This window comes from Musa acuminata, chromosome BXJ3-9, assembly GCF_036884655.1.
Source record: "Musa acuminata AAA Group cultivar baxijiao chromosome BXJ3-9, Cavendish_Baxijiao_AAA, whole genome shotgun sequence".
Classification (NCBI taxonomy): domain Eukaryota; kingdom Viridiplantae; phylum Streptophyta; class Magnoliopsida; order Zingiberales; family Musaceae; genus Musa; species Musa acuminata.
Window position 1 is genome coordinate 35,958,833 of NC_088357.1, and position 18,381 is coordinate 35,977,213.

General features: G+C 36.0%; 1 protein-coding gene across 1 annotated transcript; it reads right to left on the reverse strand.

Annotated features, from left to right (window-relative positions):
• Positions 1-14,126: 14,126 nt before the first annotated feature.
• LOC135649554 (probable transcription factor KAN2) lies at positions 14,127-18,093 on the reverse strand. The gene is made up of 6 exons (XM_065168030.1): positions 17,340-18,093; positions 17,141-17,217; positions 16,460-16,505; positions 16,194-16,356; positions 14,782-14,833; positions 14,127-14,612 (listed from the first exon to the last, which is right to left on the reverse strand). Exons 1-6 carry the CDS (start codon positions 17,953-17,955, stop codon positions 14,496-14,498), a joined length of 1,071 nt encoding a protein of 356 aa, XP_065024102.1. The 5' UTR covers positions 17,956-18,093; the 3' UTR covers positions 14,127-14,495.
• Between the last annotated feature and the right edge of the window lie 288 nt (positions 18,094-18,381).

Genomic DNA, 18,381 nt, shown 5'->3' on the forward strand with positions numbered 1-18,381 from the left:
TAAGCTCTACAATCTTAATGGTATTGATTTGCATTTCTTCTCTAAGGTACTTTCCTACTATACATATTCTGTGAGACCTAAAATTATCTTTTCATGAAATACATCTTTGGTGGTGATGATAAGTTAATGTTGAGTTAAGATCTATGTTCTTGATATTATTGTGATTCTTTGGTTATTCTAGAGAAGATTTACTTTAAACCTGTTATCATTACAATTGATAGTGAAAGTTTGAGGTGGACTACGATCCCATGGTTTTTCCTACATTGGGTTTTCCACGTTAAAAATTTGGTCTCACTGTGTGATTAATTTATTACTCTACTATTTATGCTATTCTGATTAATTTGTGCTTTTGATAACAAGTTGATATTTTGATGATAAATTCATTTTGATACACAAAGAGGGAAAAGAATTATTCTGCTTTAATAGGTTTTTCCCAACAAATGATATCAGAGCAACATGTTGTTTGGTGCTAGTTTTTTTTCTTATGTGATTGAAATGGAGTTAGATGGTATGATTAAATTGAGCTCATCAAATTATTCCACTTGGAGGCGTATGATGTAAGATTTGCAATATTGTAAAGACTTGTATAAGCGCATCAAGATTAAAGATAAATATTCTACTATGGACAATAAGGAATGAGAAGTTCAATATAGAAAAGCTATTGCCTATATTAGAAGATGGATGAATATAAATTTGCATGAGCATATTTCTGATGAAACTAGAGCTGATATTGTTTAGCAAAGGTTAGAAAACCTCTTTGCGAAAAAGATAGTGGGAAATAGAATTTCTCTCCTTAGAAGAGTTGTAAATTTTAAATATAAAGATGGTGGTAACATTGTTGAGCATATAAGCCTATTTTAGAGTCTTGCAAACAAACTGGTTGCTATAAAAATGAATATAGATGATGAGATATAAGAATTATTACTTCTCAACTCTTTACCAGAAAGTTGGGAAACATATATTGTGACAATTTATAACTCCATGCTAAAGGGACCTCTAACTATAGATATGAGTAAAGATAGTCTGCTAAATAAAGATGCTAGAAGGAAAGAACAGGATGAATATTCTTATGGTACATTTGTTACTGAAAAACAAGAAAGACGTGGAAGAAGTCATTGCAGAAATCCATATGGTTATAGAGGAAGATATCAAATGTTTCAACTATAACAGGCAAGGTCACATGAAGAAGGAGTAGGTTTTGGAAGTGAAAACAGAATGAAAGGAAGAAAAATGAGTAGAGACAAATACAGTTGCTGCTGAAGGTGATATCATTATTGTTTGTGATGACGGTTGTGTTAGTCTTGCAGGTCAGGACAGTAATTGGGAAATTGACTCTGGTACTTCATTTCATGTTACTTCTCATGGTGATTTCTTCATATCTTACACTACTAGTGATTTTGGTAATGTCAGAAAGGGAAACAATGGTACATCAAAGATTATGGGTATTGGAGATATTTGCTTAGAGACTAGTATTGGGAGCAAATTGATACTCAAATATGTCAAACATGTTCCAAATATTCGTCTTAACTTGATATCTAAAGGTAGACTTGATGATGAAGGATTTACACACTATTTTGGTGAAAGCAAATGAAAACTCACTAAAGGTTCTCTAATTGTGGCAAGAGGAAAGAAGCTTAACTTTTTTTATGTAATGGAAGCTAAGTTACACAAATGAGAGATTAATGAAATTCAGAAGGGTGGAAGTATAGATCTTTGGCACAAGAGGCTTAGTCATATCAACGAGAAGGGACTTCAAACTCTTGCTAAAAAGTAGTTCTTACTAAAGTTGCAAGGTACATTTCTTAAATCTTATGATCATTGCTTAGTTGAAAAAATATATATAGTTGCATTTCATACACATCCATCATGTAGAAGATCATATGTTATTGATTTACTTTGATATTTGTACTATGCAAACTAGAACTCTTCGAGGTGCTCTTTATTTTGTTATTTTTATTGATGATCATTCTAGAAAAGTTTGGGCTTTTGCTTTGAAATTTAAAGACCAGGTATTTAATGTTTTCAATGAGTTTCATGTTAGTATTGAAAGAGAAACTAAAAAAAAGCTAAAGTGTATTTGAGTAGATAATGATGGCAAGTATAAGGGTCCTTTTAAGAATTATTGCAGGTTTCAAGGTATCAGGCTTAAGAAAACGGTTCCTAAAACTCCCCGGCAGAACGGTGTTGTGGAAAAGATGAATAAAACCATTGAAGAAATGATTAGGTATATGTTTTCCCACGTTAAGTTACCGAAGTCATTTTAGGAGGAGGCTATTAGAACTATAGTTGATATCATAAATCTTTCTCTATCAGTTTCTCTGAAAGGTGATGTTCCAAAGAGAGTATGGAAAGAAAAAGATATATCATATAATTACTTAAAAGTCTTTGGGTGTAAAGCATTTATTCATATTCCTAAAGATGAGAGGTCCAAGCTTGATAATAAGGCAAAAGTATGTATCTTCTTAGGATATGATCATGAAGAGTTTGGATACAGATTGTGAGATCCAATGAACAAGAAGATTATTAGAAGCAGAGATATTGTATTTCTTGAAGACCAATTGTTTGATAATGGTGATAATGTTAAGAAGCCAAAAACCTTTATTTATATTCCTTGGGTCCAGTTCCTTCACCTATAGTTCATGATGATCATGGGAGAGATGAACAAGAAGATTATGGTGAGAATGCCAGTGATGATACTCCTATAGTTGATGATGTTGAACCAACTAAACAAGCACCTCTACCATAAGTTGATATTCTATTGAGAAGATATACTAGAAAGCGACAACTATCTACTATATATCCTCCACATGAGTATGTTATACTTACTGATAGAGAAGAGCCAGAAACTTATTAAGAAGCTATTCTACATGGGTATAAGAATGAGTGGGTTAAAGCCATGCATAAAGAAATGAGATCCTTGCTTGAAAACCACACTTATGACTTGGTAAAGTTGCCTAAAGAGAAGAGAGCTCTCAAAAATAAATGAGTTTACAAATTGAAGATTGAAAATAATAGCTCACAACAAAGATATAAAGCATGACTAGTTGTGAAATGATTCAGTTAGAAGAAAGGTATTGACTTTGAAGAAATATTTTCTCCAATTATAAAAATATCATCTATCTGAGTTGTTCTTGGTTTGGTTGCCCACTTGAATTTAGAAGTTGAGTAACTTGATGTGAAAACAGTATTTCTTCATGGTGACTTAGAAAAAGAAATTTACATGGAGCAACCAGAGGTTTCAAAGTCAATGGAAAAGAAAATCAAGTGTGTAAGCTTAGGAAAAGCTTATATGGACTCAAACAGACAACTAGACAGTGGTACAGGAAGTTTGATTCCTTTATGATGAGCCAAGGGTATAATATAACCACATCTGATCATTATGTGTTTATGAAGAAATTTTCTGATGATGATTTCATTATTCTTTTGCTATATATTGATGATATGCTGATTGTTGGCCATGATGCTTGTAAAATTGGAAAGCTTAAAAAAAAGCTAAGTCTTTTGTCATGAAAGACTTGGGATTGGTGAAACAAATACTTGACATGAAAATTCTTTGTAATAGGAAGAAAAGGAAGATTTGGCTATCTCAAGAGACTTATATTGAAAAGGTTTTTGAAAAATTCAACATGAGTAAAGCCAAAATAGTTTGTTCTCCATTTGCAAGTCATTTCAAGCTTTGTTTGAAACAATGTCCTATAAGTGAGAAAGAAAAAGAAGAAATATCCAAAGTGCTTTACTCATTTGTAGTAGGCAGTTTGATGTATGTTATGGTTTGTACTAGGCCAGATATAGCTCACGTAGTTGGAGTTGTCAATCGGTTTCTCTCTAATCCTAGTAAGAAACATTGGGCAGTAGTGAAATAGATATTAAGATATCTAAGAGGTACTTCTAGGTTGCATTTATGTTTAGGCAGTGATGAATCTGTGTTAGAAGGGTACACAGATGTAGACATGACAGGTGATACTGATTCTAGAAAGTCTACTTCGGGATTCTTGATAACATTTGTAGGGGAAGCAGTCTCTTGGCAATCTAAGTTACAGAATTGTGTTGCTTTATCAACTACAAAAATAGAATATATAATAATTACTGAAGCTTGTAAGGAAACTTTGTAGATGAAAAATTTTTTATATAAATTAGGCTTGAAATAGGAAGGATATACTATTTATTATAATAGTCAAAGTGTCATTCATCTCTCCAGGAATTCAACACATCATTCTAGACCTAAGCATATTGATGTGAGATATCACTGGATTCGTGATGTGCTTGAGATAAAAGAATTACAGTTGGAAAAGGTGTATACCAATGAGAATGGATCTTATATGTTGACAAAGTCTTTGTTTAAGAAAAAGTTTGAAGTATGTAGACAAAGAGCGGGCTTAGTATAGCCCACCATATGAGCTGGAGGGGGAGAATGGTTGGGTCCAACCCATATGTAGGCTTGGACAATTGAGTTTTTTGAGCCCAAATCAGTAATTAAAAAGAAAAAAAAAAGAAAATAAGAAAGGCACACAATTGAGGGTAACGGAGAGAAGCAAATGCATGTAGCGAACGTGGCGGTGTACAGCGAGATGAAAGAACAAAGAGAGAAAAAGGAGAGAGAAAATTAGGTTTTTGAGTTTTCTACTTAACGATCAATGATCAAACGTTGTTAGTTTTGACCCAAATTTTATGCGGAGAATCCTTGTAGCAAGCTCTATAACCTCTCTGATGTACTTTCTTGCTATACCCATTCTGTGAGACCTAAAATTTTCTTTTCATGAAATCCATCTTTGGTGGTGATGATAAGTTAATGTTGAGTCAAGATCTATGTTTTTGATATTATTGTGATCTTTTGGTTATTCTAGAGAAGATTTACTATAAACTTATTATCATTACTATTGAGAGTGGAAGTTTGAGGTGGACTACGGTCCCATGGTTTTTCTCGCATTGGGTTTTCCACGTTAAAAATTTGGTCTCATAATATGATTGATTTATTGTTCTACTATTTATACTGTTCTAGTAATATATGCTTTTGATAACAAGTTGATATTTTGATGAAGAACCCATTTTGATACACAAAGACGGAAAAGAATTATTCTGCTTTAATAGGTTTTTCCCAACAAGTAGTATTAGAGCAACAGGTTGTTTAGTGCTATTTTTTTTTCTTGTGTGATTGAAATAGTGTTAGATTGTATGATTAAATTGAACTCATCAAATTATTCCACTTAGAGGCGTATGATGGAAGATTTGTATAAGCCCATCAAGGTTAAAGATAAACCTTCTACTATGGACGATGAGGAATGAGAAGTTCAACATAGAAATACTATTGCCTATATTAGAAGATGGATGGATATAAATTTGCATGAGCATATTTCTGTTGAAACCAAAGCTGATGTTGTTTGGCAAATATTAGAAAACCTCTTTGCGAAAAAGATAGTGGGAAATAGAATTTCTCTCCTTAGAAGACTTAGTAAATTTGAAGTTTAAATATTGTGGCAACATTGTTGAGCATATAAGCCTATTTCAGAGTCTTGCAAATAAGCTGATTGCTATGAAAATGAATATAGATGATGAGATGCAAGGATTATTACTTCTCAGCTCTTTGCTAGAAAGTTGAGAAATATATGTGGTGACAATTTATAACTCAATGCTAGAGGGGATTCTAACTATAGATATGGTTAAAGACAGTTTGCTAAATGAAGATGCCAGAAGGAAAGAATATGGTTAATATTTTTCTAGTGTATTTGTTACTAAAAAACAAGAAAGACGTGGAAGAAGTCATAACAGAAATCCACATATTTATAGAGGAAGATTCAAGTCTAGAAGAGATATCAAATTTTCCACTATAACAAGTCAGGTCAAATGAAAAAAGAGTGTAGGTTTTGGAAGCGAGAACAGAATGAAAGGAAGAAAAATGAGAAAGAGACAAATACATTTACTACTGAAGGTGATATCATTATTGTTTGTGATGACAGTTGTGTCAGTCTTGTAGGTCAGGATAGTAATTGGGTAATTGACTCTAGTGCTTCATTTCATGTTACTTCTCATGGTGATTTCTTCAGATATTATATTGTTGGTGATTTTGGTAATGTCAGAATGGGAAACAGTGGTACATCGAAGATTATGGGTATTGAAGATATTTGCTTGAAAATCAGTATTGGGAGCAAATTAATACTCAAAGATGTTAGACATATTCTACATATTCGTCTTAACTTGATATCTATAGGTAGATTTGATTATGAGGGATTTACATATTATTTTGGTGAAAACAAATAGAAACTCACTAAAGGTTCTCTAATTGTGACAAGAGGAAACAAATAGAAACTCTTTTTATGTCATGGAAGCTAAGTTACACAAAGGAGAGGTTAATGCAATTCAGAAGGGTGAAAGTATAGATCTTTGGCATAAGAGGCTTGGTTATATCAGCGAGAAGGGACTTCAAACTCTTGCTATAAAGCAATTCTTACCGGAGTTATAAGGTATATCTCTTAAATCTTATGATAATTGCTTAGAAAAACATATAGAGTTGTATTTCGTATTCATTATCTAAAAGATCAGATATTATTGATAGAGTTGATTATTATTTTAGAAAAAATTGGGCTTTTGCTTTGAAATCTAAAGATTAGTTCCTTGATTTTTTCAAAGGGTTTCATGTAAGTGTTGAAAGAGAAATTGAAAAAAAGCTAAAGTGTATTCAAGCAGATAATAGTGGCGAGTATAAGGGTCCTTTTGAGAATTATTGTAGGTTTCATTATTTTAGGCTTAAGAAAACAGTTCCTAAAACTCCTCAACAGAACGGTGTGCCAGAAAAGATGAATAAAACCATTAAAGAAAGGATTAGGTGTATACTTTCCCATGTCAAGTTACCGAAGTCAATTTGGGGAGAGGTTTAAGAAAACTACAGTTAATCTCATAAATCTTTCTCCATAAGTTCCTCTGAAATGTGATATTCCAAATAGAGTATGGAAACGAAAATATATATCTTATAATCACTTGAGAGTCTTTGGGTATAAATCATTTGTTTATATTCCCAAAGATGAGAGGTCCAAGCTTGATAATAAAGCTAAAACATATATCTTATTGGGATATGGTAATGAAAAGTTTGGGTACAAATTATGAGATCCAATGAATAAGAAGATTATTAGAAGTAGAGATGTATTTCTTGAAGACCAATTGTTTAATGATGGTGATAATGTTAAGAAGTCAAAAACCTCTATTTATATTCTTTCGAGTTTGGGTCCAATTCCTTCACCTATAGTTTATGATGATCATGGGGGAGATGAACAAAAAGATTTTGGTAAGAATGCTAGTGATAATACTTCTACAGTTGATGATGTTGAACCAACTAAACAAGCACCTTCACCACTAGTTGTGATTTCATTGAGAAGATACACTAGAGAGCGACAACCATCTACCAGATATACTCCACATGAGTATGCTATACTTACTGACGAGGGAGAGCCAAAAACGTACTAAGAAGCTATTCTATATGGGCATAAGAATGAGTGAGTTAAATCTATGCACGAAGAGATGAGATCCTTACTTGAGAACCACACCTATGACTTGGTAAAGTTACATAAAGAGAAGAGAGCTCTCAAAAATAAATGAGTTTACAAATTGAAGATTGAAAATAATAGCTCACAATAAATATATAAGACATGACTAGTTGTGAAATGATTTAGTCAGAAGAAAAGTATTGACTTTAAAGAAATATTTTCTCTAGTTGTAAAAATATCCTCTATCCGAGTTATTCTTGGTTTGGCTGCCCGCTTGAATTTAGAAGTTAAACAACTTGATGTGAAAACAACATTTCTTCATGGTGACTTAGAAGAAGAAATTTACATAGAGCGGCCAGAAGGTTTCAAAGTTAAGGGAAAAGAAAATATAGTGTGTAAGCTTAGGAAAAGCTTATATGGATTTAAATAGACACATAGACAGTGGTACAAGAAGTTTGATTCCTTTATGATGAGCCAAGGGTATAATAGACCACATTTGATGATTTTATTATTCTCTTATTATATGTTTAGATGATGAAATTTTTACGAAGAAATTTTTAATGATGATTTCATTATTCTCTTACTATATATTGATGATATGCTAATTGTTGGTCATAATGCTGGTAAAATTGAAAAGCTTAAAAGAGAGCTAAGTAAGTCTTTTGCCATAAAAGACTTGGGATCGGTGAAACAAATACTTGGCATGATGATTCTTCGTGATAGGAAGAAAAGGAAGATTTGGCTATCTCAAAAGACTTATATTGAAAAGGTTCTTGAAAGATTCAACATGAGTAAAGCTAAAGCAGTTTGTTCTCCACTTGCAAGTCATTTCAAGCTTAGTTCGAAATGATGTCCTATAAGTAAGAAAGAAAAAGAAGAAATGTCCAAAATGTTTTACTTATATGCAGTAGACAGTTTGATGTATGCTATGGTTTGTACTATATCAGATATAGCTCATGTAGTTAGAGTTGCCAGTCGATTTCTCTCTAATCCTGGTAAGGAACATTGGGTTGTAATGAAATGAATATTAAGATATCTAAGATGTACTTTCAAGTTGCGTTTATGTTTTGACAATGATGAACCTATGTTAGAAGGGTATATAGATTTAGATATGGTAAGTGATACTGATTCCAGGAAGTCCACTTCAGGGTTCTTAATGATATTTGCAAGAGAAGTAGTATATTGGTAATCTAAGTTACATAATTGTGTTGCTCTATCAATCATAGAAGCAGAATATATAGTAATTACTAAAGCTTGAAAGGAAATTTTGTGGATGAAAAAGTTTCTACATGAATTAGGCTTGAAACAGGAAGAATATACTATTTACTGTAACAGTCAGAGTGTCATTCACGTCTCCAAGAATTCAACATACAATTCTATATCCAAACATATTGATGTGAGATATCACTGGATTCGTGATGTATTTGAGATGAAAGAATTACAATTGGAAAAGATACATATCAATGAGAATGAATTAGATATGTTGACAAAGTTTTTGCCTAAGAAAAAGTTTGAAGCATGTAGACAAAGAACGGGCTTAGTATAGCCCACCATATGAGCTGGAGGGAGAGAATTGTTGGGTCCAACCCTATGTGGGCTTAGACAATTGGGTCTTTTGAGCTCAAATCAATAATTAAAAAATAATAATAAATAAAAAAGGCATGCGATTGAGGGCAACGGAGAGAAGCGTATGTGTGCAGCGAAAGCAATGGCGTACAGCGAGACGAAAGAACAAAGAGATAAAAATAGATTTTTAAGTTTTCTACTTAACGATTATTGGTCAAATGTTTTTAGTTTTGGCCCAAATTTTATTCGGAGAATCCATATATTTACCTAGAAAATCTGTATAGCAAGCTCTACAATCCTAATGGTGGTGATCTGTAGTTTACCCTCTTTGAGGTACTTTCTTACTACCCATTCTGTGAGACCTAAAATTCTATTTTTATGAAATCTATTTTTGGTGGTGATGATAAGTTAATGTTGAGTCAAAATCTATGTTTTTGATATTATTATGATTATCTGATTATTCTAGAGAAGATTTACTATAAACATGTTATCATTATTATTGATAGTGGAAGTTTGAGGTGGACTACTGTCCCGTGATTTTTCTCGCATTAAGTTTTTCACGTTAAAAATTTGATATCATTGATTTATTTCTCTACTGTTTATGCTATTTTGGTTAATATATGTTTTTTATGACAAGTTGATATTTTGATGAGGAATTGAGAGAAAAAAATTATTCCGTTTTAACATATTTTTTCCAACACTAGTTAATTTAAAAACCTGTCTAGCAAAAATCTCCAACGCTGCTCATTCTTGAAATAATGGAATTGCTGCATATCCCGACCAGTAGTCTTCTTCCTACAAGTCACCTGAGATATAAACTTGGTCGTATTATGGCAATCGGTGCAGACATGGACTCTTTCGTTATTAAATTGTGGTTCCCGGTGTCGCGTTCTTGAGCCTGAACGCAATAGCCAGTTTCTCGCTTTGAGTATTGAGGAGATGCTCTTGAACGTCCTCTTCCACTTCAAATAAAGAATCAGTATCAGGCACACAGCCAACATCTTTGACCTCATCTATTAGCCTAGCCATGTCTGATTTATATCTTCTCCGCTTGTGGATGATTAGTACTTCCAGAGCAGAAGGTATCTGATGTATATCTTCTCTGCTTGTGGATGATTAATACTTCCCAGAGTAGAAGGTAGGCATCTCAATCTTCGAATTGATAGAACTGCAACCAGGAGTCTACTGCAGTCCTTCCTTCACCATCATAGTTCTCACCCTTGCTACTTCCTGCCACATTGAAGTTATTGCATAAATGTTAGTCAATAGTAATCTGGTACAAGCGCCCAACATGGCGTGTGTCCATCCTTCGCAATCTTATCACCATCTCCAAAGCCCTCTCCGTCACCCCATGGTGTACATACCCGAAAACCATGGTATTCCACGCCATCAAGTCCTTCTCAGGCATTCTAACAAACATGTTCCTCGATCCAGAGACATTTCGCGTACACGTTGACCACGACGGTCATGGCAAACACCATGGATGCGAAACCATCGGTGATCAACCTGCGAGTGAATCTTCCTGCCTCGCCAGAGAATCAAGCGGCAGCCGCAGGACTTCAAGAGGCAGGTGAAGTTGCTCGCGGCCAAGCGGCGGACGCCTCATGTCGCGGAACAAAGCGATGACGTGGCTGAGGGAGGACTGGTTAGCGTGGTCCCTGCAAAAAGGAGTGTCAGAGCTCTTCGGTCTAACACGGAGGCTGCCAAAGCTGGAGGAGAGAACGACGAGAGCTCGGTTTGGTAGGCATGCTCGCGGTGGAGAACCCACTTGACGGCTCAGGGAAGGAATCGGGGATAGGAGGGTGGGAGAGGAGGTGAGGCGAGGAAGGGAGAGGGTTGGGAAGCGAAGCTCGGTGTTTGCTCTGCTTTCGTGGGAGTTCAAAGGTTGGAAGAGCGGTGACTTTTGGGCTGGGCCAAAAGTCCCCTTTTTGGGCCACACTGTTAACTTTTGGGCTCAGCCTTTTTTAATATTTACATACATAAATTCTTTAATTTAAATGAACTATTATTAGCCCCAGTCCAAATGATTAACGTCAAATTTTAATAGCAGTAGCATATGCCAAAAAAGAAGAAGAAGAAGAAGCAGAAAGACATTTAGAAAGATGTATGCAAATGACTAACCTCAAATCTTTGAGATAGATTTTAATAGCAGTAGCATATGCCCAAAAAACAAAAGATTAGAAAGATGTATGTATATACGTATCTTATATTACAATTTATAATGACAAATGTGCTATTCCAAACTGTGCAAGTAAAATATATCTATCTAATTCATAAAAAAATATTGTATTCTTTGACAGTCATATCTCCTTTCTCTGTGCATGAGATGGATAGAGAAAAAGATACACTCTTAGTGGCAGCGAAGCGACGCCGCCGCGGCGGCGATAGAGGAGGAGCAGGAGCAGGAGTTGCCTGCCAACTTATGCCTGCACCGGGCAGCTTCCAATCATAAAGCAATGATGCCCGAGCTCTTACTCCACCGCACGAAGGGCTGCCCTGTGCCTCTCCTTCCTCACACGTCCCTTTCTATGCTTTCTTCCTCTTACTTTTCGTTTCCGATCCGATTTCTTCCTTTGTCTCTTAGTGGAAGTACCAAAGGATGCAAGTAGGGATACTCTTTCTCTGTTCTCCCTGCTGATCATATCTTCTGAAGACATGTATCCTATATTTATTACTGCTTTCAATGTGTGTGTGTTTTCTGGGTTTGCAAGAGACAATAGAAATCATTAATGCGGTTAGTTTGCTGCATTGAAGGCTCACAGAACTGCACGTTAATGCTTATTTCTGGTCAACTCAGTTGGTCCCTAAGCTTCTTCAGGACTAAAATCTGTTTTTTCTTCGAGAAATCCAATTTTAATCAGAACTTACAAACAAGAAGGAGGCTAGCTTTTTACTTGATCTCATGTCGACAATTCAAAGTTAGTCGGCTGAACTGGGTTGGGTACTAATTGCAACGAAGAAAAAGGGAAAAAAATGACTTGTTATCACTAAGTTTCCTCTTCTTTGATCTCTCAATGTCAGCAACCGGAGCCACGATCTGCGTTCCCAAAACCATGCATGAAGATACTTGAGCAACGAGCCTTTGACCTCTGAGCACAAAAGGAACACCACTCGGGGACAAGGAGATCACCTGCAACATGATCAGGCTACTATCTCCAGTGTTGACCATAGAGCCTCTCTAGGATGATTTGGGCCCACCACCACAGCAGAGACAGAGAGAGATATAAGAGGGAAGAGAGAGAGAGAGATGAGTAAAAAGGTAACACAGTAAATGAGCACAGTAGTGAATGAGAGTCGTAGGAAGGTGGCAGCGACAAGGCATCGAGGAGGCGTCACCTCACTGGTGTCATTTGGCAGCAGACAGGCTCTGACCAAGAGAGGACCATACGCTGCCCTCACCTCTGTGTCTCTGTTGCCAGCGAAGAAAGAGGGGGAGGAAGAAGGAATTGAAGAGAAGAAAAAGAACTTTGGAATTCCATGAAAAAAACTGCAGATATCATCATGTGGTAATCATTCTATTATAATTTGACCTCTGCAGGTTACAGGTCTGAAAGAAAAAGAAAAAGGTTTCACTTTGCTTTTAGGTCAGTGTCACTGTCAGGAAAAGGGCGAAAAGAAAATAATAATAATAATAATAAAGACAGTAGAGAGTCTTTAAAGCTACAAATGTTGATGTACCATAAACCTCTGAAACCAAGTCTTTTATCATCAAGCTGGCCTTTAATATCAGAAGAGGCAGCTTTGTTTACTTGTTATCCAAGTAATTTTTCTGCTTCGATGCTGTTGGTTGCGCTTCCTGCCCATATCACTGTGAGTTGCCAAGCACACAATGGACTTGCACCGAGATATGTGGTGATGAAACCAGTTGTGTGCATGCAGTTTGTCCGTCATCGACAGGCATATGTGAATGCTTTAGGTTTTGCCATTTGCTTGAGAATTTTCTAATGACTTTGAAACTCAGAGAACGAAGAAGACTAAGCTCTCTTGGCTCTAACCCACTCTCTTTGATGCTAACCTGATGACAGTGAGGTACTTATTAGACCATGTAGCCTATAGTAGTTGTTATAGTTCCAGATAGGTCAAGGCGTTGAACAAGTGTTAAAGAAAGGAAGAGTTGTCTGCATGTACCCTTGTTGACTTTGTTAAATATTCCACTGCCAAAATCTATAAGTCAGTGTAAAGTAGTATGTATTGGAATAGTAAGGATAATTGTTACGTGAATAAGATTGTTGACTTAGCAATCCATGTCAACGTAGTGAAAGTGGAGAAATATACAAGCAAAGGGTATGGTAAAGTGATAAAAAAAAAAAAGCCGAAATAATTGCTGGAAGCCTATGATATGAAAGACAAGGCTGCATGGGAGAGCAGAACCACATGAACAAAAGCCAAATCTAACTTTGCTGCCTCTCTCTCTCTATACATGTGATGCAAATTCTTATGGACTGAGACCATCCATAGGGTTTAAGATTTCATGTCTTTCCTGGGCAGAGCCAGAGGGCGTATAAATAATGTGCAGTGTGGTAAAAAAAGTCTCTTCGACATGCATAAAACAATCAAGTTCATTTATGTGTATATATATATTTGATTGTACTATGATTAATTAATTTTGACCTGGAACCAATGTTGCAAACGCAGATCTATGTTTATGATCTATTTCTTGGAAGGTGACATACAACTTTATAATGATCAGTTCAATGCTGGTCGTTTTATACATATAAATATATATATATACTGAATCTGGGATGATGTATAATATCAATTTCTATTTAGAAAAAAAATAATTTTAGGTGGTCTTAAAAATTCCAAAAACAAATCGAGTATGCTGATTAGAAGAGTAGCTGCAAGTGTTTTGTTACAAAAAAAGAAGAAAAAAAGCCATAGTCATCATGGAGGAATGTGAAACTATATATGATTTCAACTATAAAACGTGGGACTTTTGACGAGGATAAATATGATAACAACACTGGTGTCTTTCGTAATTGAAAGTAAAGCATCATATTATTAACTTCATATTGAAGAAATCTGCAATATGCAATCATCAACAAAACACATTCTCATTCTAAGAATTTAGTGAGGGACAATAAAGCAATGAAGCACTCTGTCAATCATATGTTAGATGCTCGGTTACATGGCTGCATGCATGCCCTTTTTTACTTTTCTTGGGAGAATACAAAGAGAAGCACGTGCACATGCACAGGAATGAAGCAACTGTGGTCTTTCTCCCTTTATGAAAGCAAAAGATGTCCTCAGCCACTCCATCATGCATCCTTGAGCCATAAAACTCCATATCTAATCTGATCTCACATAGATAGACATGGGCATACACTCCCTCTTCCCTTTTGCTTGTCACTTCCCTCAATTGTCTCCTTGTCTCTTCCACCTTTTTTTTTTTTTTTTCTTTTCTCCTTTCTTTTGAACTCTTTATTTGGCAATGGATTCTTGATGTCCTCAAAGTCAGTATGGCCTACCCAACGTGAACTCAAGATTGGGTTTGCTTGAGTTCAGTGTCTCCGACAGGCATGATGAGTTCAAATCTAAATACATTTCGAAACTTTTCGTTTGCAGGTCCTTCTGAAGAAAGAAATCAAAAGAGCTTGGCATCAGTTCACTCCATGACATCATCTTTTCATTGTATCCATCAGCATCTTTTTTAGCACCATAAGAAGCTTGAATGTTCTTAAATATTCATTTACTCCAAATAGTTCGAGTAGTAACTTCGAGTGAAATGCTAAGTTGATACCTTAAGCGATTGCATACTTTCTGTGGGGGATTCACTGGAACAGCCTTCCTTGCTGCAAAATGCCACCATTATAAAGAAGAAATCAGTAAAACAAAAAAAAACAAAAATGTAGGCATTAAGAGTATGACTTCAATTAGATACAGAAAGAGGCTGCCAGGAAGCTTCAAATGCATGACTTTTTCATCAAAATATTTGCATGAGAAGGAGGATCATTTGCAGGACTTTGAAAGCTAAGAAGAAAAACCCTACAGTATGATTTGTACTTTTGGAACAGTTATTTCAGATGAACCTGTATCTTGGAATATAATGGGGTTGGTCACTTTAGGGTCCTCAACAATAATAAAAAAGGGATCATAACATCATCATGAAAGTTCAAGTGTTCACCATGATCCTGGACGAATGGAACAAAGCCATATGCTGCCTTTTCTCCCATCAATTTGTGTAAAAGAAGAATAGTGGAAATTTAAAGGAGTGAAAGGGATGCTTTCATAAGGCTAAAGAGTCCACAAGACTTGATGGTGGAAGGAGGAAAATGACACGTACTCTGTTAGCCATATCATTGTTTACCTGACTTCACCAAGAACCAATTACCTAATGAACTTTTTTGTTTACATTCTCAGCTTTGATCTGGTTAATAATATCTCTCGTTAGCTAATAAAACACAAATAACAACAGGTTATAGCTAATAGGAGACATTCGAACCTCTTATATCCTGATCACATCTTATTCTTGGTTGATGCCAAGTTAAACCGTGGAAAGCTATTAGCCCCCCTTATGAGTCGCACAAAGTTTTGTATGGCTTGTCAGCTTTAAGCAGCACGTCATTTATAAAGACCTTTCAGATTTCAAACTTTTATCTAATCAGCTTCCACAATTATCATGACATGCTATTATTTCAAGTAGAGGAATGTAAGGAAATTGGATCAAGTGCAATTAGTTTGAAAATGTCAGATGCATGCAAGTCTATTACACGTGCCAAACACTGGATAAAACGTTATCCTACTTCAAAAATACTGCGAGTTGTCATTTCAACCTATTATCGTTCAGTGAATATTTATTTCAGGCTACAATATATTATGCAGCAAAGGAAAAAAAAAAAATAGATAACTTGAAACCTGAAGTTATATGTCACCCATTATATGATAATGACTAATTAAAAGTCAGTATTTTGTACTTAAATCTGGTGAAGATCAATGGTGAAACAAATGGCTATAAATCATATCATGTACCGAAATTAATACACTCAAAAGTCTCCTCTTTGGTTCATGTGTCATTATTACCAATGCATAAACTGTCCTTCAAGCACAAAACACAGAGAGTGAAATGAATTAGTATAACTTATCTATGTGAAAAGAAATACTGTTTAACAAATATAAGTATGCAAGACATTGATCAGATTAACTTATCAGAACCTCAAAGAATTGCTCCATGGACGGATATGATCTGCGACAGGATGTGTGGCTGGCCACTGATGTTGCATGGATGATCCCAATCTATGTGGAATGTTTGTATTATCTAACAAATTATCATCATACATCTCTCCGTTCGACCCGTTCTCACATCCTTCAGATTGGCCTATAACAAAATGTAATAATAAGCCTAAGAACAGTACTGTGTTCTACACTTCAAAATATAGTGGCGTTGTATGATGCAGTGAGAGAGACAAGATATCTGTCACCTGAAGAAATTGTTGGTCTGTCTGTGTTCTTCACAGTCCGATACATCTGCAGTCATCGTATGATCATTAGCTAACATTTAAATCATTATTAAGTTGAGAAAGAAAAAGCCAACTTAAGCTTCCTGTCCCTCTAGTCCTCGAGCCATTGATCTAAATAATTATGCATTTAAAGATAGATGCAATATAATTAAGCGGTTAGGTATGTAGGATTTTTGAGAACAAACATCTCGGAGCTAATGTTCATTATACTCCATCTTTGTCACTGCTAAGGATTTTTGAGAACAAACATCTCAGAGCTAATGTTCATTATACTCCATCTTTGTCACTGCTAAAGCTCGAGTACTTTTTATTTTGTCATGTGTTGATCTCATCCTTTCTTTCTCTGTAGTAGCATGTTTTCTGCTTCATATGCAAAAGTTGCCACAGTGCTATCCCGCCAGAGAGAGAGAGAGATGGCAGGATGAGATTCCACATTACTAAAGCTAGAAATGAAACAAAAAAATAACACTCAGATAAGAACCAAAAAGATTAGCTAAAAAAATGAAAATATTAAAGAAAAAAAAATGCTGAGACATCCTGAAATCTCAGGAAAAGGACGAGATGAATAAAAATTTCTGGGAAGAGCAGATTCAGAAGCCTACTTTAGCCGACAGATGCTACCAAGTCAGAATTTTTACTCACCTGCAAGTGAGATTTCACATGAGCTAAGGTGAGATCTTTTACATCCATGAGCTCCAGAACAGACTTGGGTGTGGCTCCTAAACTCCAAGAATAGAACACAGACATAGCAGAAAGGTAAAGATCTGTTCGTCCCTCTGAATTGTTTCCATATCCCAAAACAACAAATAATTTACACAACAAAATGACAAGCAAAACATACTCTCATGACCTCCCAACAACTCCACAGCATGGACAAAGCGAGCATGAAGCGTTGTAGTCCAGCGCATTCTCGGTGATCTCATGACCCTTTTGGCTGGGAATCTCGAGGGCGAATATCTCGATCTCGACATGCCTGGTGTTGTGGCAAAGGGAGTGAAACTAGAGGTGGAAGAGGAGTCATACATGTGCTGCGGTTGATGTGGGGGGCCTAAAGGAAAGGAAGAAGATGGGTTTTGGTAGATTGGGATCCCCCTTATGGGCTTCAACAAGCTAAGTTCTGAGTGGTACCCTTCCTGTGGCAGTGGGTGGTGGTGGTGGAAGTGGAAGTGGTGGTGATGGTGGTGAGGGTATAAGGAACGGAGGAGCAGGCTATCCCTTGTGTTGCTGGAGAATGTAGCAGTCGGGCTTCCCAAGGAGAGCTCGAAAGTGATATCGTCGGCCTTCGCTGTGCAAGGGATGGTGCTGCTCTTGTTGTTGCTGTTGTTGGTGGAGTCCAGTGATCTCCTCCAAAACCCTAATTCCATATTCTCATCATGACTTCTCCAACCTGATGCTGGTGTGGTGTTTGATGGGCTGATCTGAAGAGATAAATCTGGCTGCGCTGGAAAAAGTTCCATTCCTGCTCCTTCTCCTCCCTCCTTCAGCTGGAGCTCCTCTCTTACTGCTGTGGAGATTGTTGTGAGAGAGAGAGATGTACCTGTGGGAGTTTCTCTGGAATAAGAGGTCTGTTCATTTGGGTATGATGTAGAGGAATTTGTCTGGAACGATGGTGTTATAGTGAACACTTGTGTGCAGTGATATCATAGTAGGTAAAAGAGACGGAGGTAATAAAAAAAAAGAAGATGATATGGAGCTAGAAAGGTTGGTTGGCTCTTGGTTTGTTCAGGTTACTATGTCCAAGAAAATGACACTTCAGTGGGTGAGTGATATGGATATTGGGATTTGGTTGACTTGCACCTTTTACTTTTTGTTGAATTTTCTATCAGTAAAGTGAAACTTTTTCGTACACAAGGATTTTACTTGTTGGCATGTTTCAACCAAGC

Coding starts and splice junctions, on each gene's coding strand:
- LOC135649554 (XM_065168030.1), bottom strand. CDS start 17,955: ATGGAACTTTTTCCAGCGCAGCCAGATTTATCTCTTCAGATCAGCCCA. Junction 17,218..17,339: donor GTTGTTGGGAGGTCATGAGA/GTATGTTTTGCT, acceptor CTTGGAGTTTAG/GAGCCACACCCAAGTCTGTT. Junction 16,357..16,459: donor CAGACCAACAATTTCTTCAG/GTGACAGATATC, acceptor ATTTTGTTATAG/GCCAATCTGAAGGATGTGAG.